The sequence below is a fragment of the Acomys russatus genome, chromosome 3 (genome assembly GCF_903995435.1).
Source record: "Acomys russatus chromosome 3, mAcoRus1.1, whole genome shotgun sequence".
Classification (NCBI taxonomy): Eukaryota; Metazoa; Chordata; class Mammalia; order Rodentia; family Muridae; genus Acomys; species Acomys russatus.
This window is the reverse complement of record NC_067139.1, coordinates 71,554,944-71,569,214: the sequence shown is the minus strand read 5'-3', so window position 1 is coordinate 71,569,214 and position 14,271 is coordinate 71,554,944. Positions and strand designations below refer to the sequence as shown.

General features: G+C 45.3%; 1 protein-coding gene across 1 annotated transcript in view; it reads left to right on the top strand.

Annotated features, from left to right (window-relative positions):
• Anxa7 (annexin A7) overlaps window positions 1-14,271 on the top strand; it is a 29,979-nt gene that overhangs the window by 13,817 nt on the left and 1,891 nt on the right. The window contains exons 5-13 of the mRNA XM_051142686.1: window positions 63-127; window positions 521-586; window positions 5,340-5,442; window positions 5,594-5,688; window positions 9,018-9,131; window positions 9,320-9,490; window positions 11,979-12,149; window positions 12,226-12,301; window positions 13,750-13,862. Coding sequence (XP_050998643.1) covers window positions 63-127; window positions 521-586; window positions 5,340-5,442; window positions 5,594-5,688; window positions 9,018-9,131; window positions 9,320-9,490; window positions 11,979-12,149; window positions 12,226-12,301; window positions 13,750-13,862 — 974 coding nt within the window. The remainder of the gene's footprint in view (window positions 1-62; window positions 128-520; window positions 587-5,339; window positions 5,443-5,593; window positions 5,689-9,017; window positions 9,132-9,319; window positions 9,491-11,978; window positions 12,150-12,225; window positions 12,302-13,749; window positions 13,863-14,271) is intronic.

Below are 14,271 nucleotides of genomic sequence, written 5' to 3'. Positions count from 1 at the left end.
GCATAGCATGTATGCTGTCGTGCTTCTGTGTCCAATATAAATTGTTTGTTTTCAACACCCAGGTGGCTTTCCTGGGGGACAGATGCCGTCCCAGTATCCTGGAGGACAAGCTCCTTACCCTAGCCAGGTACTTTCGCTTCTGTGTCCTTCAGCTTTCACGTCCACCGTTTAAATGTAGTGGGACTCACGGTGCTGAGGAAGGACGCCACTGCTTTGTGAGGCAGAGGAAATTATCTGTCACAGTGAGGGAGATGTAAACTCTGCTTTGGATGGACCGTGTGGTCTTTGGTCCATGTGCTTCAAGTAGTGTCTGACACATTTGGTAAGAGCAGCGTCTCACAGGTGAGGCTGTCTCCCTGCATCCTAGAATGCATGCGTGCCGGCCGCTCTGGTGGTAGCCTCCCTGCCCTGAGTGCTTACAGCTGTGAGCGTGGGTGGTGGGGTGTTTGCACATCTCAGCCTTAGGAAGGGTGCTTCTGCTTTCTGTCTGGCCCTTTGTAACCACCCATTCTTCTTTCAGATTACTACAGAGTCCTTCCCTTCCTATCCCGCTTTCTCTCCTGTCTCTTTGGATTATAGCAGTGATGTGAGTAAGGACTGCCAGTGTCCACTAATCCCAAGGCCCTGTATCTGCGCCAGCATTTGTCCCTGGAGCTCACTGTGCAGATCAGGCTGGCCTTGAACTTCAGTGACCCCCTGCTTCTGCCTTTGAGTATTGGGATTGAAGGTGTGGACCACCCACCACATCTGCCTTGTTCCTGATTTCCAGTGTTGTCTCTCACTAGGGTTGTATGTATATTTCCCCTCAGTGCTTGGCAGAACTTGTAAACGTGGTAGCTAGTTAATTCTGTTGAGCTGATTTCTCAATAGCCCTCTGAGGTTTCCCATGTTTGAAATCCCCTCCCTACCCCTCTATATACAGCTCCCCACCTTCACACTATTTCATAAATTGCTCTGTTCTTTCATGTCCGATGCAAGTTACAAGAACAAAATTGCCGATCTTGGATCCTTACCTTTATCTTGACTTAAAAATTATTTCTGAAAGCCGGGCATGGTGGCACATATCTGTAGTCCCAGCACTTGGGAGGCTGAGGCAGGTGGCTCTCTGTGAATTCAAAGCCAACCTGGTCTACAAAGCCAGTCCAGGACAGCCAGGGCTACACAGAGAAACACTTTCTTGAAAAACAAACAAAACCAACTTTTTTTTTCTGTGTTGTATACTAAGGAAGGTCTGGCATTTTCAAGCGTGCCTTTGGCCTAGGAAGGAGGAGGACTATGGAACTGGGAAAGAGACTTCTCAGTGGTCTTTCTGGGTTTCGTTCACATTGAGGATTTAAGGAATTCAAGATGCAGAGAGGTCTGAGAAACCTCTCAGGACTGCAAGCTGGAGAAAGACTGCGGCGAGACTAAGTCTTACTTCTTTTGACTGGCAGAGCCATAGAGAGAGTCCTCTAAAACCACAGAAAATTGCTTTTAACCCTTTTTTTGTTTGTTTTTGTTTGTTTTTTCGAGACAAGGTTTCTCTGTGTAGCCCTAGCTGTCCTGGGCTCACTTTGTAGACCAGGCTGGCCTTAAACGCAAAGAGATCCTCCTGCCTCTGCCTCCTGAGTACTGGGATTAAAGGCATGGGCCACCTATCTGGCTATTTTTAACCCTTTGAAAATTACTCATTTTATAAATCTGTAGTTGGTTTAATTGCGAAAACGAATTTTGATTGTACTTTAAGCATGTGTATTTCTATGTATGTTCATGTATGTGTCCGTATGTGCATGCACATGTGTGAACACAGCTGCCATGGTATATGTGGAGATCTTGCAGAAATTGGTTCTCTCCTTCCACAATGTGGGCCCCAGAAATGAACTCAGGTTGTCAAACTTTGCAGCAAGCACCTTTACCAAAGAGCCATTTTGCTTGCTATCCTCTTAATTGTTAATTTTTAAAGTTAGCATGTGAAGTGATAGACTTTATTATAATACTTATAAATAATATACACACACATACACGTACGTACGTACACACACAGACATGAACATCACTTTACTTCCTACTCGCTCTCTTCCTCCACTGCCCGCCCCAACCCTTCCCCTGGGACCCTCTTAGTCATCCCTTTTCTTCTCCCATCTAACCGTCTCTTCTGGCTTCATGCCTCCTATATTCTGGTATCTTCTGCTTCTCCTCAGCCCCTCCTTTAAGGCCTCTTTATTCAAGTCTCTCGATACAGTAAGGGATTCTGTTCACCTACCTGCCCCCGCCCCACTGTTCCCTGGGCCCCACTGTCCCGTTTGCTTTGTTCCGCTCTCTTTTCCACCCCTCACCCTTAAAGCTTCTCTTTGCCAGTCTCACAGGCCTCTTACTAGTTCCTGGTGGAGGTTTATATATGAGCAATACATTGAGAAAAACTTGCATCACGCAGTATTTGTTACAGGTAGAATAATTTTAATTTTTCTTTAAAACCACTATGGAAATATTTGTTTGTTTTTTGATGCATTTCTGGCTTAGACATTAGTGAGAGGGGCTCCAAAGTGTAGTGGTTGTCACCTCTGCTTTACAAGCAGAAGGTCCTTGGTTCAAGTTACAGTATAACCATGGAACACTAATGGGCCCCGCCCTTATAACTACCCTAGATAAAAAACAGAAATTGAGACATTAGAGGGGAGCAACTGATAAGCCTTTTTGGCAAAACAAAACATTAGGATAACACACACACGTATATATATATACGGAATTACTACTAATAAAAGCGTTTCCTTCGGGCTGGAAGGCTGGCTTAGTGGAGGCCTACGTCCTGTCATGCACAGGGCCTGGGCTTAGTTCCGAGCACTGTCAGAGAAAGGATTTTTGCTCTAGCTAGCTGCTGGGCTGTTTGTGTTCCCTTCACTTTTATTTTCTGTCTCCCAACCAGTGTTGGGTTATTATTTTTTCCATTTTTAAGAGATTTTTTTTAGATTTATTTATTTAATGTGCGAGTGTTTTGCCTGCAGGTTTGTATGGGTGCCATGTGCACACCCAGTGGCTGCACAAGTCAGAAGAGGGGGCAGATCCCTGCATGGCTGTGCGTGCTGGAAACTGAACCCGGCACCTCGGAAAGAGCAAGAAGTTCTCTTGACTATTGAGCCGTTTCTGCAGCCTTCCCCGCACCGCCCCCCCCCCTTAATTTAAATTTAAATATTAGTTTTTTTTGTTTGTTTGGTTTTTGGAGACAGGGTTTCTCTGTGTGGCCTTGGCTGTCCTGGACTCGCTTTGTAGACCAGGCTGGCCTCGAACTCAGAGATCCACCTGCCTCTGCTTCCTGAGTGCTGGGATTAAAGATGTGTACCACCACGCCTGGTCTAAATTTTAGTTTTTTGGGACAGTATCTGGCTGTGTAGCCATGGCTAGCCTACTCAGTATGAATGTCAGACTGGCCTTGAACTCAAAGAGATCCTCCTGCCTCTACCTCTTAAGTGGAATGGATCATTTTGTAATATGAAATTATATTGATTACATGTTTTAATGATATTTTGGAGATGGTAGGTTAAATAAAACATATTACATTGGGCTGGAGAGATGGCTCAGAGATTGGGAGCACTGGCTGCTTTTTCAGAGGACCTGGATTCAATTCCCAGCACCCACATGGCAGCTCACAACTGTCTGCAAGTCCAGATACAGAGGATCTGGCACCCTCTCACAGACATGCATGCAGGCAAAACACCAGTGCACATAAAAACAAATAAAACTTTAAAAAACCTACTATATTACATCTAAAAACAACAACCAAAAAAAAAAACCTCTTTGTTGCAGTGATTTTACCAGTATGGCCTAAAAATGTTTATTATTAGGCCTATAATTATTATTGCATCAGTATTTTTTTCCTTTTTTTTTTTTTTTTTTGCTTGTTTGTTTTTTTGAGACAGGGTTTCTCTGTGTTCACCTTGGCTGTCCTGGTCTCACTTTGTAGACCAACCTGGCCTCAAACTCAAGATTTGCCTGCCTCTGCCTCCTGAGTGTTGGGATTAAAGGCATGTGCCACCATGCTTGGTTACGTCAATATTTTCTAACCTGCTAGCAATCAGTCAAGACATAGACACCTGTTATATTTTAAAATAGCCTTAGTTAACCTGGGGCAGGGCAGACATTAATTAATCCCCTAACTACTTACTGTAGTGGGGCAGGCATAGGCTACCTGTCCCAATCCCAGGCCATCTGCCTCTAATACTTGCTATCAACCCACCTCCCTTCTATAATCCCAAATATTTGCTAACGTTCTTCGCCATCCACGCCTGCCATGTGCTTCTCTTCCACCTAAGCCGTGGTGCAGCTTCCTTCCTCACCTCTCCTCCTGTCTCTCTCCTTCCAAGGTTCTCCCCGCCTCCCCAATCCCTGGAACCTTAGTCACACCTATTCCATTTGCCCTGCCCAGGTGTAATGGCCTTTTATTGGTCAAACAGTTTAGGCTCTTAGGCAAGGTACAGGTGGGTCATAGAGACAGCAAGCAGTAATTAGCATCAAAATACATCAGATCACCCTCCAACAAAACCTGTCACAAGTGTTGTCTTCCTTCTGTCCCTTTTATTTTAAGAGAGCAGTTGGCTCCTGAGATGCAGTTCAGTGGAGAGTCTCTTGCTGGCCTGTGCACCACCCTAGCTTAATCCTTAAGGCCACAGACAGGTGCTGAATGGGTGGTTTATAGCATTGTATTTTAAACTTGGGCACTCAGGTCTGCTTCATTAATGTTTTTTTCTTTTCTTATTTTCGAATCAAACGTTAACATTCATCTGTCTTTTTTTTTTTTTTTTTTTTTTTTTTTTTTTTTTTTTTGAGACATGGTTTCTCTGTGTAGCCTTGGCTGCCCTGGACTCGCTTTGTAGACCAGGCTGCCCTCGAACTCTCAGCAATCCACCTGCCTCTGCCTCCCAAGTGTTAGGATTACAGGCGTGCGTCACCACGGCCCGGCTCATCTCTTTTATTTTTTTATTGTAATGATTTTTTATTCTCTCATATATGCCCTCACAACTATAGTTTCCCTTCCTCCTCTTCCCTCCTGTCACTCAGCTCTCACTGTTTGGGGCGTCAATCTCCTCTCTCCACTCTTCTGTCAAAAGGAAGCTAAGGCATACCCAGGTTATGGCTTAAAGTCCACAAGTTTGACTCGTGCTTCGTGGAAGCCCGATGTCTGTTAGTAGCTGAGACAAGTGTGTTTGGAAGCGGAGCTGGATCTGTCTTTCAGAATGAGGCCTGGTCATAAGTCTCATATCCTCACACTAAAGCCCTCACATACACGTGATGGCTGCGTGAAGCCTTCAGGTTGCCTTATTGTGCGAGCAACATCCTTACTTGAACTTTGCACCTTTTGTTATCAGCCTTCTGCGATGACTCAGGGCACCCAAGGGACGATCCGACCAGCCTCCAACTTTGACGCTATGAGAGATGCAGAAATTCTCCGCAAAGCAATGAAGGGGTTTGGTAAGGGAAATGGATTACCCATTTACAACTGTAGGGAAGGTGAAGCTGTGTCATAAACGAAGCCTTACGTCAAGTTGCACATCAATGTCACCTGCTGCCTACTGCCTTGGAAGCATTCTCATTCTTACATAAAAATCTGTGACTCTTCTAGGGACCGACGAGCAAGCAATTGTGGACGTTGTGTCCAACCGTTCCAATGACCAGAGGCAACAAATTAAAGCAGCTTTTAAGACCATGTATGGCAAGGTATGTTTTTCCCCTTCAGTGAGAACAGCAAGGTCTACAGGGTCTGCGTTCACATCGCTGCATTTTCACTAATACTCTGGGGAAAGGACTTCACAGACTCCAGGGTTAGAATCTCTTCACAGTCTTTTTGCTGGAGAGTGTGCCTTCATGTCTCCTCACGCTGTGTCCTGTATGTGCTAGTGTCCAGGAAGCAGTGGCTATGGCCCCATCAAGATCTGCTCCTTACACGGTCCCTGTTCTTCTCAACCACTGGTCTCCTTCCGGCCTGTTGTGGCATAACCGGCTGGAACTGGTCTCTCCTAGGTCTGTGTGAGCACATGCTGTGCTCCCAGACTGTTACATGTGCCCTCTCTCCCCGCATGGTAAACAACTTACTCAAGATCTGCCCTTTAAATGTCAGCTACTGCATGTCTCTCATTACTTGAGATGGAATTTGGTTGTTCTTTCCACTGTGGTCCCACGGTGCTTTTTAAAAACCTGTGCTGTTGCTGGTCTCACTGCCAGCTCTGAAACCCCGTGTGCTTCCCTTGTAAAAAAAAAACCATGTCCTCTTCTTTATGGTCCGGCAGCAGGTGGGTAATGAGTGCTTCCGTAACAAATGTTTGTTGGGTAGATGATCAATGACTAAATGCAGCAAAATTTATGGTGCAAAAAAAATTGCCATTTTTTCCTCAGATATAATGGGAGAAGAGGCTAGCATTGCTTTTTCATTTTCATAGGAATCCTAAACTTTGCTAACCCCTTCACCTGCAGCGCCTTGACGTTCTTCAGAACAGGCTCATGGCCCATCAACTTACCCAACTTAGCCGATTTTCCTCTGCCCAGTTCATTTATACTTTTTAAATTATTAACTTTTAGTGTGTGTGTGTGTGTGTGTGTGTGTGTGTGCGTGTGTTATAGATATACACTGAGCCTCCTTGCCAGGCTGTCTTTTTTTTTTTTTTTTCCATTTATTCTCTGTGTGTATGGATATGGATGGATGGGTGGATGTGTGGATGGATGGGTGGATGTGTGGATGTTGGATGGGGGGGCGGTGCATGGGTGGATGGGTTTGGATGTGTCCATGGCACATTGCACATATGTATTACAGGAATGTGTTCTCTCCGTCTGTCATGTGGGTCTCAGAGAAGACAGAGCTGAAACTGAGATAGACCATGGAGAAGTGCTGCTTACTGGCCTTCTTCCCACAGCTTCCCCAATTTGCTCTCTTATACACCCAGGACCACCTGCCCAGGGGTGGTACCACCTGAAGTGAGCCATTCTACATTCATTATTAAGTGATGAATCAAGAAAGTGCCCTCTACACTTGCTTACAGGCAGTGTGATGGAGGCATAGTCTCAATTGAGGATCCTTTTTTCACATAACCCCTGGCACATACCAAGTTGACCAAAAACTAACCAGATACCTACTGAGCCCTATTTTTTTTTTCTTTCTTTCGGTTTTTTTCAAGACAGAGTTTCTCTGTGTACCTCTGGCTTTCTTGAACTTGCTTTGTAGACCAGGCTGGTCTCGAACTCAAGGAAATCCACCCGCCTCTGCTTTCCTAGTGCTGGGATTAAAGGTGTGGTCCACCACACCTGACTTATTTCTTTACTCTTAAGATTAATAGTGTGGCATAAAACCCAGGTGCCCTTTGGTAAAGAGAAGAATGTGGTGGTGCACACTTAAAGTTCCAAGTAAAAGTGGCTGAGACAGCCTACAGAGTGAGACCCTGCTTCAAAAACAAAACTACTGTAGGTAATTTCACTGGTGAGAACCTCCTCTCTCTCCTCAGTTTGTGGTCCATCTGCCTTCCCCTTTGCCTGTTTGTTTTCCTGTATCCTTTAAGGTATAAACGAAAAACTTTCTTTGAGCTTCCTTAGCTTACTTTAAACGGCCGCCTGGCTTTTGTTTCTGTGTTACTTATTGGGTGCTTGTCTTAGTGACTTTTCTTTTGCTGTGGAGAGACATGATGACCAAGGCAACTTATAGAAGAAAGAATGTATTGGGACTTCACACTCTGAGAGAGTTAGTCTGTAGCCATCACAGCGGGGGAACATGGCAGCAGGCAGGGCGGCATGGTGCTGGAGCCGTGGCTGAGGGCTCACAGCTTATCTAAAAGTTGAAGGCAGAAAGAAAGCAAAACTGGGCCTGGTGTAGACTTTTGAATCTTCAAAGCCCACCCCAAGTGGCACGCCTCCTCTAACAAGGCCACAGCTTCTAATCCTTCCCAAGTAGTTCCACCAGCTGAGGACAAAGCAATCAAATATGTGAGCCTGTGGGGCCGTTTTCCTTCACACCACACACTGCTAGAGTACAGTGTGCTTTGTATTATCCTTTTAGATGTTTGTCTTCTCAATAAGAGCAAGATGGTAGTGATTTCTAATTCTTTATAGAGCCAAAAATAGTTTCTTTTTTCTTTTTTTAAAAAAGATTTATTTATTTATTTATTGCATATGAGTGCTTTATCTACAGAAGAAGGCATCAGGTCACATTATAGATGGTTTTGAGCCACCATGTGGTTGCTGGGAATTGAACTCAGGACCTCTGGAAGAGCAGGCCGTGCTCTTAACCACTGAGCCATCTCTCCAGCCTCCAAAAATAGTTTCTTATACTAAGTAAATATCTGCTTATCGTTTTATATTTTTACATTGATTTATTTTTGGGTGGGTGGATGCATATATGTGTGGGTGTGCGCGTGCCGTCATGCACGTGGAGTGCCCGGACGTCAGCACTCTCCTTCCTTCCGCCATGTCATTGGCACATATCTCGTACCCACTCAGCATCCCCCCGGCCCTCCTTCTCTTACCCTGACTTATCCTTTTTCCAGCCGCGCCTTCTGTCTTTGTGATACAGTAGGACTAAAGCAAAGACTTAGGTGTTTATAGACACAAAGAATTCACCACTGAATTTAGTAGATTTACTCTCTGCTTTGTATATCATATTCACATTTCAAAATGTGACTTTTCATGGTGCCATTTCCATTTCGTTTTTTCATATTCTCCTTAAAAGATTGAAGCGAGGCGCTGAGGAGGTAGCTTAATGGTTAAGATCACTGGCTGCTCTTCAGAGGACCCAGTTCTGTCCCCTGCACCCACATGGCAGCTCTCTGCTCCATGTAACAGTTGTTCTGTCCCCTGCACCCACATCGCAGCTCACTGCTCCATGTAACTCCAATTGCAAGGATCCAGTACTCACTTCTGGCCTCCAGCTGGCACTGCAGGCGTGAAGTGCACAGATATACATGTAGGCAAAACACCCATACACATAAAAGAAAATAAAATTTATTTTTTAAAAAAGATTCATGTGAACTTTTCTGTGTACTGACTTTTCATATGTTATTTAACAGGATTTAATTAAAGATCTCAAGTCAGAGTTAAGTGGAAATATGGAAGAATTAATCCTTGCCCTCTTCATGCCTCCCACGTACTATGATGCCTGGAGTTTACGGAAAGCAATGCAGGTACACTGTCTTATTTTCTATGATTATTCTGTATTACTTAATGTAGGAAGCCTCACAAACCTTGGTCATTCTGAATTTGCAGTGATAGATGAGACAGAATTATTTCATGTCGTCTGAAATGCAGCTTAATTATCTTCAGAGAGACCCTTCCTTTCCTTCCTCGTAACTCTCCTCTCTCCCCATTACAGGGAGCAGGAACTCAAGAACGTGTATTGATAGAGATTTTGTGCACAAGAACAAATCAAGAAATTCGAGACATTGTTAGATGTTACCAATCAGAGTTTGGGCGAGACCTTGAGAAAGACATTAGATCAGATACCTCAGGACATTTTGAACGTCTGCTTGTGTCCATGTGCCAGGTGAGTGTAGTACAAATGTTTGTACAGTAGTGGAGGGGACATACATTTGTGCCTCTGGCCCGTGAGCGTACTTATTAGTAGTTAGCCCCTCAGATTATTGCTGTCCTTGAGAAACAACACAGAACGTGGCGGACAGCTTTCTTCTTAGTTACTACAGAGGCCAAAGAGTTCTGTACGTCCAACTGTTATAAGAGATCAGTAAATAACTTCTTTTAGGTTTGATGAAATCAGAACCTGCCTGAGGCTCTGTGGCAGAGACAAGGTGAAAGTTAGTGTCAGTTTACAGTGTCCTGTCACGGAATGGGGACCATTGGAGATGTGTGGGGCTGCAGCGAAAGTGCTAGAGGGTGTCAGAGCCATAGGAGGAGAGGCAGGAATCAGGAGAGTACTGCAGTTGGCGGCTTCCTTATTACCACCCAGGTGTGCAGGCGGAGGACAGAAAACACTCTGGGAGGGTGTTTGGGATAGTATTAACAGCAGTAAGACTAGGTCGGTGTATCTGACGAGACATAGAGAAGACCCCACGCTGGTTGAGTGTCAGGAGATACGGGCTGCCTGCTATGTACAACACGGCAGGATCTCAGGAGACCTAGAAGTGGAGAAGGGGACCCTGAGTAGCTAAGGAACGAGTTACAGAAAGTGTACAGGATGTGTAGAGGCTGTAGAGTAGTGTGCAAAGGCTGGGGCTACAAAAAAGTGAGAAAAATAAAGTGTTGGAGGAAACTGGATTTGCCTTGAACAGCAAAGCAGAAGAGTAAGTTAGAATTTGAAAAGAACAAGATTGGAAGACAGGCATAGGTGTTCAGTGCAGAATGGGCTGGGGCTCTTCCTTAGGTTTGTCTTTATGCAAGGTCCATGACCTGTCCTAACTTTTCTAGGGTGGGAACAGAGACATCACTTCTTAGAAAATGGGGACTATATTCTGTACTTAAATCCAACCAATGATTTGAAATATTATCCTGAGCACCTTTTAAGATATTTTCACTTAAAAAATTTTTTTTAAATTTATGTGCATTGGTATATTGCCTGCATGTATGTCTGTATTCAGGTATCAGATCCCCTGGAATTGGATTTACAGATAGTGGTGAGCTGCCACGTGGGTGCTGGGAATTGAATCCAGGTCCTCTGGAAGAGCTGCCACGTTCTCTTAACATCTGAGCCATCTTTCCTTCTTCCCTGAGAGGCTAGGCTGTTGGTGACCAGCCCATGAAGGCAGGAGGAGCAGAGGCGGGGCTCAGGACTCAGAAGGCTGTGAGCATGACACAGACCGAATAGCTTCCAAGGCCAGCTGCAAGGAGACAGATCAACTTTATTCCAAGGGCGAGGGGAGTATACAGGAGAAGGGAAGCAGCTAGGAGGAATCTGATAGGGCGCTCACAGTACACTTCATTTGCATTAAACAGCGCCGGCTCACCGCCTGTGCCGGGGCACACTACCTAATTATCCATTAGGTGCCGGGAGGGGAGGGCTAGCAAGGAGCTGTGCCAAAAGCCATATATATCAGATATGGTTAGAGGCATCTATGTCTAAAGACACTCTCCAGGAGAGGACAGGCAGAGAACAGGAGGCCCTGCTGAGGAGAGGGAGTCCTCCGTCTGGTGCTGAGCTTGGAAAGGCTGTCAGGACTGGGAGGACTGCAACCTCAAACAGCAGGGTCCTCCAGCATCTCTCCAGTCCCGAATGGTTTTATTTTTATTCTTTGTGTTTGGGAGTGAATACTAGAGGTTACAGGCCTTGCCTCTGAGCTTCAGCCCCATTTTGAACACTCTTTTTCCTGTGTTATGTCCAGTTACCCCTGTGGAATACAACAGTGCCATTCCTCGTGCCGTGGGCTCTCAACAGAGCCTTCTGTAGCTTTAAGGAGCGTCTTCCCGTTTTGTTCCTCAGATGAACACTATGACTTGCCCTTTCATCAAGTCTTCATGATAAATTCAGTTGTTTGTTTGTTTTGGTTTCTGGTCCTTGGGGTTAAATCTAGTGGTTCATGGGTGGAAGGCAAACTGTCTACCACTAAGCTGTGTTCCCAGCCCTCATAATAAACGGGGGTGCTAACAAGATACTTGGATCTGAAATCTAACATAGTCCCCTCTTAGAGTGAAATTCCTTATGGGCAGAGTCCTTGTCTCTGGTCCCTATAACTTAACATAATGCCTGGTACAAAGAGCGTGATTGCTGTTTTACACTTGTATAGGAATGTTTTGGTCTCAAATCCCAGCTAAAGAGGGTTACGTTTCCCATTTGAGTGATAGTTTACATTCCCTTGTTAAAGACAGTCAGCTGTGATTTGGCCCTTAAAGCCCTGAAACCCCCAACTTTATATTACACCATGGCCGTATATCCCAGAATCCAAAACTAAGTGCGACTGATTTGGAAAGGAAAGGCATACACACAGCAGCCTTGATGTGCCCGCGTTTGATAAGCTACCCCTGTAAATCCCAAAGTGACTGAGGAAAGAATTCCACCTCCAGTTTCTGCCTTTCTCCTGCAGGGAAACCGTGATGAAAATCAGAGTGTAAACCACCAGCTGGCTCAGGAAGACGCTCAGCGCCTCTATCAGGCTGGTGAGGGGAAGCTAGGGACAGATGAATCCTGCTTCAACATGATCCTCGCCACCAGAAGCTTCCCGCAGCTGAGAGCCACCATGGAGGCCTATTCCAGGGTACGGACTCTTCCGAAGGTTTGGAGTGCATCCTAGGGCATGAAAACGCTTGACTCTGTAATTTTTTTGTTTGCAGATGGCCAATCGAGATTTGCTGAGCAGCGTAAGCCGAGAATTCTCTGGATATATTGAAAGTGGTTTGAAGACCATCTGTAAGACTCTGAGGCACTCTGCCTCACTTTGTTTTCTGTTGAATGATTCCAGTTACTGTAATCTCCCCAGAGTCTGCTTAGGCAGGAACTGAGTGAGTGAGTCCTGTGTTTGATACAGGATCCTATGAATGGTTGATGGTGTGCGACCAAAAGGATTGATGATTTGTTTAAGGTGATTTTACTTTCATTTGTTCTCTTTGTTGAGTACTGCAAGAAGACTCCAGTCTACTGTAGCTCTTCCTTTTACTGAATGAGAAAGCCACAAAACACCTTTTTTTTTTTAAAAGTTAATTTACTTATTTATTGAGACAGGGTTTCACTATGTAAATCTGGTTGGCCTCAAATTCACAAAGATCCACCTGACTCTGCCTAAGTGCTGGGATTAAATGGGCACGCCTCCACATGCAGCACACGGAGCACTGTTTTGAACCCGCAGAACACACCATAGAAGTGTTCAACACAGTGAGCCTCTTCAGTGTGTTTCTGGTGATCTGGCACCCAGGCGTGTGGGGTTTCTGTCCACAGACGCCACAGGAACGAGGCTCTGCCCATACCTTGGTGCTGGCAGTGGAGTGCCTAGGAGTGTTCCTGTAGTGACTGTGGCTAAAGCGATGGTAGTGGGCAGTGTGTACCCTCTGCCATCTGTGGGAACTCACTATGCTAAGTAATTTTCCAGTGACTCAGAGTTCCAAATGCTTGAAATCCAAAGATCTTCAAATCTTTGACAATCTGTTTTCTCTTCAACTATATTCATAGCTTTTTCTCAGCCAAATGATTGTGTGTGTGTGTGTATGTGTGTGTGTGTGTGTGTGTGTGTGTGTGTGTGTGTGTGTGTGTGTTGGGATTGAACATAGGGCCTATGCGTGGTAGATAAGGAGTCATATCCCTCACCCCTAAAAGATACTCTCATATCCTTTAACCTAATTGTATTTACTGTGAGAATATGTGTGATGTGTGTGTAATGGGCACATGCATGCCACTGCACACATATGGAGACTGGAAGACATTTCACGGAGGCAGTTCTTGCCTTCCCCCTGTAAGCTGGATCTGGGGGGGTCGAATTCAGGCTGCTGTCCATAAGTGCCGAGCCCTCCATTTTGGCCCTCAAGATTATATTCTTAGTGTGAAGAATTCAGATTTTTATCACTTCTTTTATTAATACGTTACTTCGTCTAGGATACACTTGCTGCAGATTGGAGTGCATCTGTACAGAGAAAATGCCTGTATTGCTAGAGGGAGCCCTCTGGCATCGAAAGTTGCCTACTGACACGGCGGCAAAGATTGAGATAGCTGAGGAAAGTCCTTATCCACACACTTTAGTTTTCTATGTAAAAATAATGCAGGCTTAAAGCGGTACATGAACCACAGAGGCGTACTTCTGTACCACACAGAGGAGCCGGCTGGCTGGTCAGGCCAAGACTCCATTCTAACGCTTGTGTGCCTTGCAGTGCAGTGCGCCCTCAGCCGGCCCGCCTTCTTCGCTGAACGGCTGTACAACTCCATGAGGGGTGTGGGCACAGATGACTCCACGCTGGTCAGGATTGTGGTCACTCGCAGTGAGGTGAGACGAGGCAGCACTTTCCAGGTCACTTTGTGCTTGATTTAGAACGGTGATTTCATCAATGTCCATGACCATGAAATCCTGAGGAGTGATGTGCCCTCCGTGCGGAGACTGCAGCAGTAAACAGAATCGCGCCCCTCAGTGAAGACAGCACAAAGCCTTTCCCACTTAGGAAGGCCTGTGAAGAATATGGGTTTATGGGAAATTGCAAGCTTTTTGTTTTGGGGTTTTTTGTTTGTTTGTTTTTTAAGGAGACTGGGGTCTTGTTAAATTGTCCAGGCTGGCCCCAAACTCTTGGGTTCAAGTGGGCTTTTGCCTCAGCTGCCTAGTAGCTGGGACTACAGACATGCATCATGTGTCTGGCTTGCTTATTAATTGATTGTTTATTATTTTTTTGGGTTTTTTTTTG